The following is a 12,229-nucleotide window of genomic DNA, read 5'->3' as shown; positions in this document are numbered from 1 at the left end:
CGGAAATCGTATTGACATTGGATTTTTTTTTTTCAGCAGTAAACAAATATATATTGATCAAAAGTGTAGGCAATAGCCCAAGTATACGGGACATGTACAAGAGCACCGCCTAAGCATGCTAGTTTAGAGATACAAGGTTGGATATTTCCTTATTACTAAAGCTTAGTTAGTAACAAGAATGATGACATTTGGATCATCATTCTTGAAACTGCCCTATTATGCAGGAAACAGTGCATAATATTGCTAAAGGACTGGGAATCTGATTACCAGAGAATTCTGGTTTTGTTCAGTTGATGATAAAGTTCTAAACAGTCTGAATTTGTTCCTGCCTACTCAAACGCATGATTATGTTTGCTTTTATTGGACTGTTATGCATATTTTCTGAATCTGCGTGATTTATGTTCACTAAGTTCCTAGATCCTTGTAGCCAAGCATTTCTTCTGGAAGTTAGTTATGCAGCTGTCTTCTCAAAAATGAATTGTGGTTTGATGCATTTACCTGAGAACATTGTAATCTGTCATCAAACAGAACTCTGAAGATAATTTTTCCCTAATTATTGACCATATATTGTTACTTTAATCTTCTCTGTGCAAAATTATAAATTGCTTTTGGAGAATGGACTTGTAGGCACTTCATAGATGCTAGAATTTATCGCATGTAACTAGCAGCCTTGTGGAATTTGCCATGGAAGCGGGTTGAGGAATCCTTTGTCTTAACTACATCATCTGCATTCTTCTTCTTCTTATTATTATTTTCTTTTTGGTAAAAAAATGGATAAGTTCAAGGTCAGCCAGTGGATGGGAGCTTAGATGGAGCCAAAACTTTGTAAGGGAGGATAAATTATTCGGGGAATTACACATTTCACCCACAAACTACTACTTATTTTTTACTTTGCACCCTAAAATACAAAAAGTTCCATTTTGTACCCTGAACTAGCAATAGGTTTCACTTTGCACCGCCCATTCAAATCTGACCATCAGGACTGTGGTGCACGCCCAAGTTTTCGTTTGTCTTAGGGGTCAGGTCTTAACTTAGAATGCAAACTGAAAAATATAGGGGAATGAATATTGAAACTTTTTGTACTTTAGGGTGCAAAGTGACTTCTCAATAAAATAAAAAAAGAGTTTAGGGTGCAAAGTGAAAAATAGGTGGCAGTTTGTGGGTGAAAAATGTAATTACCCCTAAATTATTTATCTATCGACTATAATTTACATTAATGTCAAGAACCTCTATTAGACATTTACAGGCTAGCAAAGAGCTCAATCATTACCCAATAAATATTGTGATTTTTTATAGAGTAAACCCACCCAGCTATACATGAAATGAGAGAGAGAGAGAGAGAGAGAGAGAGAGATCTTTTGTATATTACCAAAACTCCTACATGGAAAATAACTTTCTGGAACGCCCACCAGGCTTGCCTTTCAGACCAGCTCTCTCCCCGTTCACAACTTCAGTTATTAAGTCTTTAAAGATCAACCGCTCAAGACCCAACACTATGCCAGGAATCTCACAAGGGCAATCTATCCAATCCATGGATTGTTGCATTAAATCTTCAGATATGATGCTCCTCAAACTGTCATCCTCCTCATCTAGGCTTCTGTTCAAGTGATTATTCTGTAGCCGATCTACTGCTGAACACATTTCTTCCAGAAGCTGCTGCCCTCTTGGTTTTCTTCCTGCTAGCTTATTTGGTGAGAACCACTTCTGTAGAGGACCTCCTAACAGCAACTTTTGAGCAAGAATTTCATTAACAGTATCGAATACGAGTATTCTTTGAATTTTCTCAGGATGTTCTGATTCAACAATCATTTTGCCACTTAGTTTATCATTCAAGAGCCCTGCACTTGCCTTTGTTTGTTCCAATGCAAGGAACACCCCAGAATCGATGGCGTGGCCTGATGCTTGGAGCTGAATGGTCATCGAGTCAAAGTCAAGATCTCTGAGGAGACCTGATGCTAACAATATTTCTGAAATGTATCTGTGGTCTGAATTCGTGCTCTCGTGGAGGGCTGTGGTGTAGTCAGTGATTGGTTTCTCTTCAGTACAGTTTATTTGTTGAAGATTCTGAAGTACATGCCGGATGCTTTCTGATTTGTTATCATCAATGTAAGCACTGAAAATGGGTTTTGTGCCCTTTTGCAATTGAGCTAGATCCAATGGAACCCATTCCCCTTCATCAGGATCTTGAGCCTCATAATCTGTAGCAAGAAATTTGAGGAGAATTGGATACGTTAATCGATACATTAATAAGTCTTGTATGCTGTAATAATGTAGCCTCTCTCTCTATCTCTATTGTAATTCGGAGTGAACAGTTTCACTCCTAAAATGGCTTGTAGATATGAAACAAATCGAATATGGAAAACCAGGGTTGCTATACCTTGTGATGCATTGATGCTGTTGTTCATTTTAGAATTATCCATGCTTATGTTAACATTGGTCTCTTTTAATCATCATTAGGAAAGCATTAATCAATGTTGTAGATGAGGCAATTGTTTACTCTCTATCAATGGATTAAAGATATCATGTCAAATGCACAAGAAGCAGACCTTCGAAGGCATTTAATATCTTCTTCACTGGAGATGGTGACTCGTCTCTATAAAATGTAGCATCAAGAACAGAGACCGGACTTGGTTGTTCCAGGGTAGCTATTGCCGGTTCGACTATCAACCTGTCTTTGATGCACCCTGTTGGATTCTGAGTGAGAGAAACAAAACCTGTTAACGAGATAATAAGGTTCTTGTATGGGTAAATAAGAGCATGAACACTTACCTTTTGTTTCTTGCCATCCTGCTGGAAGAAGGTGGTATTGATCTTGTCAGATTGATTGGTTCTTGGAACTTCCATGTCAATATCAGAGCACAAGCTAATGTTGCTTTCGGATTGCAGAGAAATGTTGTCACCTTGGTGACTTAAATCTCTCATGCCACTGCTGGTCTCACTCAATTGGTCATTGCGTTGCTGCAAACTGGGAGATCTTAGTCTGAGTTTTCTACCAGGGGAGTTTGATCCCATTGGTTGTCTAGTAGGTTGCCTAATGGCATTGCTTGAATCTGAAGATGGGATGGTGGGAGGTGACTGCTTCTGCGATCTGAGCTTCCTTTGTTGCAGTCTGGGGCTCACAGTTGCTGAGCTCGTGTTGTTTTCTCCAATTATGTGTCGGGGTGCTGTTAAAGCTGATGTTGATTTTGAAGTTTTTGCATTGGTTTTCTTATCTGTGGAGCAAGAAAGTGAACTGAAATGGTCTTTTAGATAATTGCTTCCTGGAGCTAGATCTTTTGCTCTTAGCTTGTCAACCTTTCTCCCATTTGCAGTGTCACCATGCTTGTTGGGTCGTGACATACTTTCAGTTGGGATTATGTTGGAAGCGCAGTCACTTGTTCTTCTGATTAGTTTAACTGGTTTCATGATGGCCATTGGGGGTCTATAACTCTTTGGAGATTGTGGCCCCTTGATTGTGTCAGAAATTGGGTCCTTATTTTGTAGCTTTCTTGGGCTTGCTAAATTTGAGCTTTGCAGAGAGCTGCTATAATTGCTTCTTTGAGATGCAAATTCCGAAGCCTGCTCTCTTTTGGTATCTAATGCTTCTTTAGGCTTCTGCATTGCTTCAAGTATCTGTTTAAGAGCTCTGAGATCCTTGCCAGATTTATTGAACTCCAGCTCGGCCAACCTTTTTTCAATTTCCCCATAAACAGAGGGGCAAGAGTTTGAGGCTTTTGTGGTTGCTTTCCCATGCCCGAAACTTGTTTGTTGAGAACTCTGGCTGCCATCTGGCTGCCTCCTTGGAGTTGGTTCTGCTGGAAATCTTGATCCTGAGGTAGGCCTTATAACATGATCAGCATTTTTCAACCTGGCTTGGATGGGGTCCTTGTGTGATTTCCTTGGGGACCCAGGAATTTGATTTTGCTTGTTTCCATCAGTTGTTCTTGAGTTTGAGAAGTGGTCAGATTTCTCAGTTTGGCAGCTACTGATGAACCCTAATGGATTCTCGCTGGTCAATGCTGATTGTTGGAAAGCTTCCAATCCCATCAACTTTGCAATAATGGTGGATGATCGTTTGGAACTTTCTGGTTCTTGCTGCTGGTTAAGCATATTGCTGGAGTTGTCCGACCTTCTTTGCAGATCCTTCAAAAGAAAATTTGATTTTGTTTCAGAGGCGGAACCCCTTATGGAGCATACTCTGCTGTCCAATGACAACCTTGGGAGTTCCTTGAGCTTTATGGTAGACTTGCATGCATCTTGTGATACCCTTCCATCATAAGAGAGCCGAGGAGCCTCCTTCAGTGACAACAGCTTAAGGCTAGCTTTCTCTTCCTTGTAATTCCTTGATTCCTGGAGTTTAGCAAGAATGCGAACTGAATCATTGGCACCAGAAGCTCTGGGCTTGATAGAGTTGGGAAACTGCAAAGGCCGCGGCGAGTCGATGTATTTTAATGTACTACCCACTGCTTCCTCCTTTCTACAAGTTTTTACTGATAATGTACGGGCTTCTCTGTAGATGGAGTCTTTAACAACATCTCGGAGGTCGTGGGATTGCTGCCTTGATTGCAAAGACGCATTTGGTAATTTGTTCATGGGCCGAGTGGGGGTTTCAGGTAAACTGGGTTGGTTATACGAAGATGACTCGAATTGTGCTATCTTATAGTCAAGAGAGGAGAAGCTAGATGAGCATGAGGAGGATGAAAGAGAGGTTTTGGATGATTCTGTCGAGACTCTATGTTTCTCTTTCACAAGCTTCTTTGGATTTGTTTCCTGCAATTGTAAGGGAAAGTATGCTCAAATGCATCTGCTAGAAACAATCATTGTTGTAGGGATTAAAGTTCAAAGTTCTTACCTTAACTCTGTGTAATGCGTTGTCAGGCTCTGTTGTGGGGCTGCCATTTTGACCTATCATGACAACTAAATGTGAGATGTTGAAGAAATTGGTAGAATGGTTCATGGTTATTTCATGCTCAGGCTTGCAAAACAAAACCAAAGGAAGAAAATATAGTTTGCGAGTAGCGGTTTCAGAGCCGATGGAGACTTGGATATGAAAATGTGGCTACCTATGACAAACCCATGGTGATGGTAAATAATAGCTGCTCTGATGTTAACCTACCAAAGAATTACATTAAAAGTTGACCATATGAGTTTCATTCATGAAGATTTGTATGCTCCTTCAAGGCTAAAGTGAAAGAGAACAGCCCATGGAAAATGCTAATAATTCATTCCTACAACAAATCGTAAAAACTGTTTTGAGAAATATGTAGTTCCTGAAATGATCGTTTAAGCATCTCAAAAATTCAAATCTTTAGGAGCTAAACGAACCCTAAACCACACATTCCTACCAAAAACAATTACTTGGAGATCCACATTATTATTATTATGATAATTGAGGTTAACTGAAACCTAGCTAAAAACACACCATCATGGAATGGAGGAATACCTGGAAGAAGTCTCTTGTGGTCATGGCTGTTGATGCGTCGTCTCCCAGCGAGAAAATGGCGGCGGTCAAAGAGCTGAAAGAATCCATTCATGCACCCAATCTGCTTATGCAGATCTTGATTTTCATCAGTTATGGTACGCAAAAGCTTTGCAGACATTTTCTTTCACCTTCTCTTAATTTCTGGTTTCTAGTTTCTACTTCACAAATTACACTTGCTGCACTTCCAATAAGATTCCATCTCCAAGAACGGATAACAAAGCGACAGGATTATACTTGGGATAGTATAATCACACATTGACAGAATTTGGCTTCGACCATAATAGAACTTCAATCTTTCCTGAAGTACTCGTTGTTTTTTCCAGCTACTTGGAGGACAGAAACACTGCACTAAGGCTTCTTTATGTAAAGTTAATTCACTCTGTAGGGAAAGCTCAGTGGCTTGTTTCTTTTAGAGTTACTTTTGTTTTGGAGTTTCAGAGAATTTTCTGAAAAAACAGGAAATAGCCAAGGAACAGAATGAAGGAGACGAAGAGGAAAGTACAGAACCTCATCAAATGATATCCCTATCCATGAACAGTAAATTAAGTTGTTCTATGGGGATTTTTACAGAACAAGGCAGACCATATCCTTTGCAAAACTCAAAAGTAACAAAAAAAGAAATGGTTGGGGACCCAAAAGTTACCACTAGTCCCCACCTTCTAAGTACGTACCATCAATATAAATCTGCAAGCAAGTTCTGCAAAGCAAAGCATTAATGTTTTTTTGCTTTTCCTCACAGAACAAAAGAATACTTTGTCTTTTGGCTGGATCACGGAAATGAATCTAGAGCCTATAGCATATGCTGGGGTCTGCAGTTTATTATATGGAGGCAATGCTGAATATCAGCTTGGAAGAATGAGAAGTTGTGACGAGTGACCTCCTTTTTTTTTTTTTTTTTAATGTTACGAGAGAGAGAGAGAGAGAGAGTGCATGTGTGGGTCAAGTCTTGGGGGAGGGAGGAGCAAAACAAATACTAAAATGAAAAAGGAGATAGGTAGGAAGGAAGGAGAGTTGTGAATTTGTGGACCAGATCTGGACTGATCATTTTCTCCCACTTCCATGTGGACAAGATAATGTGGGGGTCAGGACTCAGGACTCGGGAGCCAGGACCTCTACATGAGCATCATGTGGAGCCTGTCAGAGAGTGGAAGAAACATGAAAGTGGATCTATGTACTGGAAAGCCTGCAACGTCTAAAGTCCTTTCCATACCATTACTCTCTATCTATCTATTTTGCTACAATACCCTCCTCCAATAGATTCTCCATCTTTTCATTGCTGCACTGACCTTAAAAGGAGAAGGAAGATAATTTTATACTGCGACAGTACTCTCTTGATCTTTTGCACAACAATGGTCATGTTCTGATCAGGACATTTTTATCTATAAAATTATATTCTTTTAGTCCTTTCACATCAAGTTTTAATTTCCCTCTGGTTTTTCCTCTTTCATATCATCTTTGGCAGTGATCATGTCCTCCTGAAGTGACATATATAGAATGCTCATTATTAATTAATATTTTTATATTCTTTTGGACATTCTCTAAATATATATTCCTCTCGCAGGCAGCATGCATGGTACGCATGGTTAGGTAGTTATATCTCGAGCTAGATCGAATATGGATACATGAAGTTCATAATGTGGGGTGTGAGCACTACCCCGGCCCCCTTGGAAGGCCGGTTGCGGCTTTGCAGTTGAAATAAAAAGTTTGGTATGCATTTATTTTCACATCGTACGTACGGCGTATTCACTATTGGGACTTGTCGTATTGCCATATAGAAGAACTAAAGATAGAATCAAGTTAGTTAGTACTGCATACATATTTGCTTATAATAAGCATTTCTTTGATGGAGATGATGCATTCATGCTTATGTTTCTTACGAAACCTTCAATCAGTAATAGTAAATTCAAATTTAAATTTAAATTCAAATTAGAGTACTACGTATCTAACAGGGCATTTCGAGATATACGAAGAAAGAAATGGCGCCATACCACCTTGCTTTCACCAAATACACATGAACAAATTTGGAGTAATTATCATTAGTAATATTAATTGAAAATTAATATTTTTATTATTAATTTTAATTAAACTCCATCATGCGATAGACTGACAGTACTAATTTGCTAATACCACTTAACTCAATTTAATTCCAATACTACGTAATAATTACTCAAAAATCTCGAAATGATTTTATTTAATTATGTTAATATCCCTAATATATTCATATGGGTGGGTGTCCTCGTCATGAGTATGCTTAATTCCTGGAATGATTGTGATGCACCAGCCAACATCTACAATTAAACCCAGCTGTAAACAAACCCTATATATATATATATATATATATATATCTATAGATATATATACATGATTGTAAAGGGCTCAGATTAATTATTATGGTCTTAGTTTGAGTAGAATCAGTTTGCTAATGAAATTTCGAGGAAAGGGCATGCAGATTTTATATATGCAGTACTGGGATATTATATATACGTACGTACTTGTTTAATTAGTTGGAGTTAACGGCGAGGAATAGTGGAGCTGACGATCGATTTGACATGGAAAAAGAATATCTCCTTAATCTGATCGATCTCTTGCATCAAGTAGTACTATGATTGAAAAGTACTTTGATTACAAAATAAAAGTACTGATTATAAGTTGATGGCCCTCTTAATTATAATATATATATATATATATATATATATATATATATATATATGATCAGTAGCTAGCTAGGGCGCATGCAGCATGCATTTATGTGGTTTTGGATCATCACGTCATCTTCTTTCAATAATATTATTGTTTAGGTTTCCGCATCATCTGCATATGCCTGCTTGCTGTTGTTCTTTTGTTTTCACCTTGAGTTGCAATCAGGCACTACTTTACAACCAAGGCAATTTGACAGAGACCACGCTGCATGCAGCCAATAAAGTTGTTTTCTTTTAAAAAATATATAGCTTTTCAAAATTAATCAAGTTTTTAAATTTATTTTTATAAGATCTCTTTTTTTGTGATTCTTCTCCTTGATCAGTCAATGAAATAAGTTTATTAGTTTTATTTTTAATATGAAGTACTCATGATGTAATATTACACAAGTGCTACTGTTCATGTGATACCATGCATTTCCCCTCATTGGATATATAACCTAAAAATTATTAAAGAAAAATGAGGGAAATCTACATGCATTTCTAAAAATATGCCTTTATATTGACAACATGAATTTACATTAGATGGATCCCAATTAAGGAAACGGTTGTCACGTGTTGTGCTTCAACAGGCTGGATATTAATTATACTATAGTTCTTCTTGCCTTCTTGGAACGCGGACGTTATTATATAACCATGCATTAATTAACTAGCTGTGTAGGGACCTTATAAGCAAGATTAGAGAGAGAGAGAGAGAGAGAGAGAGAGAGAGAGAGAGAGGTCCTTTTTAATTAATACCCATTATTGTGATTACTTAATGCTGAAAAAAGAGAGATCAAATTCTCTCTTTTTGTGCAGTATATATATATAATAGAATAGGTATGAGAAGAGTTCCATTGCAAATTAATATAAATAACAATTGACTAATCATAATCAATTATGCATGTGATCAATTAGACAATGCGTCATGTCGATCAGAATGAGATCGAAGAAGGCCTCTTAATTATCTCGGCCATTTTCGGTTCCCTGCATGGCCTGATGCATGATGATGATGATGATGGTTCATTTAACTGTAAACACAACATTCCATGTGCCATTATACATATGTTTCCTCCCCATATTAATTAATGCAGTAATAATTGCGTGATCATAATTAATGTTCTTATCTCGATCATCCCTTGTTTATGTGTTGTCTCTATCATCATGAGTTCTGCAGCTTAAGCAGAAATCATGTACGTAATACAGTATATATATGCCTGTTTCAGGCAGGGGTACTTCTCAAAGCAGAAAATATCATCCTTTAATTCTCACAGAACCAAGTAAATAAAATTGTAGAAAGGAGATCAGTTTATCAAACAAGCACTTCTAATTAATCATCAGGGCCTAAAGGGAACAGTACTTTGGGGTTGATGGTGATGCTTGAAATTATATATATAAACAAGGATATATACAGATAGTAGGAAGGATGCACAACCACATGGAAAAAGTAAGGATGGCACATGATGAGATGAGGGCTGGGAATCCTTAACTTCATTAGGCATGCATAAAGGGAACACAACTAAGCTATCTCCATCATCCTAAACTACGTTCCAAGAAATGCATTACCCCATCAGTCTACCATGATTGGCACATGATGTCCCCCCCACCCACTCATCCCCCCACCAAATCACCATGTGAATTAGTACATTAATAAATCTTGGGTTTTAAAGTCAACAAAATAAATATATATATATATATATATATATATGTATATATATAATTTTCAAAAGGAAGCCTGCAGTGTGAGGTTCCTATCGACATTATAATTTAACAGTTTATATATACAGAAAGGCCGAGTCGAGATTGTGTGACCCTTAAACAAGGGATAGTGCCACTACCACGACGTACCTCAAGAGGTTTATTCAATTGTGGGGTAACAAGATTCCATCTTATCCCTTTTCCACATGAACTAGCTTAGAGTTCTGATCTTTCTCACATATCTAAGCTGCTTGGGATGTAAGAAAACCAAAAGGCAATCAAGTTGCATGGAAAACTTTATCTCATGTCTTTCTAATTATTTTTTGTTTTTACCAATAAACACAAAAGCCAGCAGTACTAAGCAATACTATATCTAGCTTCTATTTTGTTCTTACAAACTAAATTAAGAAGAAAATGCTGATTGCCAGGTCTGACGTACGTATATGGACAACTTCATCGCGACGGCAACCTAAATAATTATCAGCATACTGTTGGACATGTTGTGGTCTGGCCTTGATGATCATGCTAAGAAAGCCTTTGATTATTATCAACCAAAAGAAAAAAAATATCATTTTCAAATTCATGAGAACCAAAAATAATAATAATCGTGGCAGGTGTACAGAGAAGAATTTTTCTACTAAATCTTATTAATTTTTAATACATGAGATAGCGTGACTAATGGCAGTAGGGAAAAGTCAAGGAGATGATCATAATATCAAATTGCCAGGTAATAAGCTTCTCAAAGTCATCCATCTCACATGCCAAGTTCCATTCTATTATTATAATGCTCGTATCCTAGATCCTATATTCAAAACCAGTTCAGACTCATGATGGTGGGCTCTAAACAATAGCCACCCAAAAGAAAGAAAAAAATAATAAATAATTAATGCCACTGTTCTGAATCTGTAGCGAAGATTACTAGGTAAGTTAACTGGTCCCTAGGACACATTTTCTTCATCTGGTTGGTGGTCCACGTATAGAGATAAACCCCCATAGCAATCTGACATGGAGTATACTAATATTGAAAACCATGCATTATGATACCAATCCTTTTTGAAATTTGGTAGGATACATGTGATCTTGTCTATAATTGCTGTATTGTACCTTACGATTCTATTGTGGAAAGAGTATGAGAGTTGTGCGGTAAAGGCTGGATAGGAATGGGCAGTCGGACACAAATGGTTTAGGGTCAAAAACAAGGATCTGTCTTAGGAGAAAACGTGTAGAAACAGAGCACGATGGCAAGGCAAAGTCATGAGTATTACTGTGTTATGGCAAGATGTTAGTCAGCAGCTTTGTCAGATCCCAAGTGGTCCTCAATGAGATAGATGCAATCGTTTTCACTTGTTGGTATCAGTTGGGACTTTATGTCGTTTTTGTTGAAGGTGACAATAAATATCAGACGAAAGTCCTTCCCTAGGATATAACCTTTCGATCAGAAACAAAGGCAGGATTTCAGTCTTCGATCTTTATTGCAGGCCCCTTGGCATCTCTTCGGCTTTTTTGTAGTTTGAAAGACTGATGCCAGTGTTAAATGAAAAAGAAAAGGAAGAGCAAGTTTGGATCTTTAATGTAAAATAGAGTGAGAGAGAGAGAGAGAGAGAGAGAGAGAGAGAGAGAGAGAGGCCCATTCATTCAACATTTCTCATTGCATGTTTCTCAATTTGGACAGATATTCCGTTTTCTTTTTCTGTTTTCCCAACTTTTTTGTAAAATTATTGGCATTTTCCATATTTAAATTTCAAGAGTACCATCAAAGTCACCATTGCCTGCACAGTTTCTAGGGGAAGAAGCCCTGCTGTATTTTGGCAAAAATGAGCCATTTTTTGCAAGTCCATTGAGTTCAGGGTCGTAATAGCAAAATGGGCTAGTTTGTTTACAGCAATTCTGGAGTTCGTTTATTTACAGTATTCCCTTCGCAGTTGATTCCGTTCCAAACCTCTCACAGAAGAAAATGCTACTTACAACAAACATTATAAATGACTAGCCATGGATTTACGTTTTTATTTGGTGCTGTTTAAGGCATCTTTGGGCTCCAAGAGAAGCCTCAACTTTCCCCGTAAGGCCTCATTGGTGACTTACTTTTTTTAAGGCCCAAAATGAGAAAATGGGTGTTGAGAGAATGCTCTGCACATTTTCGTCTGGAAAATCCTGAGACCAATACATGAATCCATAGCGAGCACTTCAGCAGTTCTTTTCCTCGTTCTCTTTACAAATATGCCATAAAAACCATACAGCAACAAGGCAAATGACAATTGTAAAAATAAACTTGAGTCCTTCCAGCACAGGTGCTCATTGGAATGTATGTCATCTGAATGAGTCTCCCTTCTTATACTCCAAACAAAACAACAATGGCGCTAATAAGGATTTCCCGAAACAGGAGTGGTTCTCTTTT

At 37.8% G+C, this 12,229-nt stretch overlaps 1 protein-coding gene across 2 annotated transcripts; it reads right to left on the bottom strand.

The window, feature by feature from the left end:
• Positions 1–896: 896 nt before the first annotated feature.
• On the bottom strand, positions 897–5,579 carry LOC121248234 (protein LONGIFOLIA 1-like). Of its 2 annotated transcripts, XM_041146634.1 has the most exons (5): positions 5,423–5,579; positions 4,832–4,884; positions 2,770–4,749; positions 2,547–2,694; positions 897–2,198 (listed from the first exon to the last, which is right to left on the bottom strand). In XM_041146634.1, the coding sequence occupies exons 1-5, from the start codon at positions 5,577–5,579 to the stop codon at positions 1,378–1,380; spliced, it is 3,159 nt and encodes a 1,052-aa protein (XP_041002568.1). In that variant the 3' UTR covers positions 897–1,377. The 2 variants fall into 2 exon arrangements, with proteins under 2 accessions (XP_041002568.1, XP_041002567.1); XM_041146633.1 differs by having other exon boundaries at positions 2,547–4,749.
• Positions 5,580–12,229: the final 6,650 nt, after the last annotated feature.

This window comes from Juglans microcarpa x Juglans regia, chromosome 2D (assembly GCF_004785595.1).
Source record: "Juglans microcarpa x Juglans regia isolate MS1-56 chromosome 2D, Jm3101_v1.0, whole genome shotgun sequence".
NCBI lineage: Eukaryota > Viridiplantae > Streptophyta > Magnoliopsida > Fagales > Juglandaceae > Juglans > Juglans microcarpa x Juglans regia.
Note: the sequence above shows the minus strand (reverse complement) of the source record. Positions and strands in the feature narration are given on the sequence as shown.

Coding starts and splice junctions, on each gene's coding strand:
- LOC121248234 (XM_041146633.1), bottom strand. CDS start 5,579: ATGTCTGCAAAGCTTTTGCGTACCATAACTGATGAAAATCAAGATCTG. Junction 4,885..5,422: donor CCACAAGAGACTTCTTCCAG/GTATTCCTCCAT, acceptor TTGTCATGATAG/GTCAAAATGGCAGCCCCACA. Junction 4,750..4,831: donor ACGCATTACACAGAGTTAAG/GTAAGAACTTTG, acceptor TTACAATTGCAG/GAAACAAATCCAAAGAAGCT.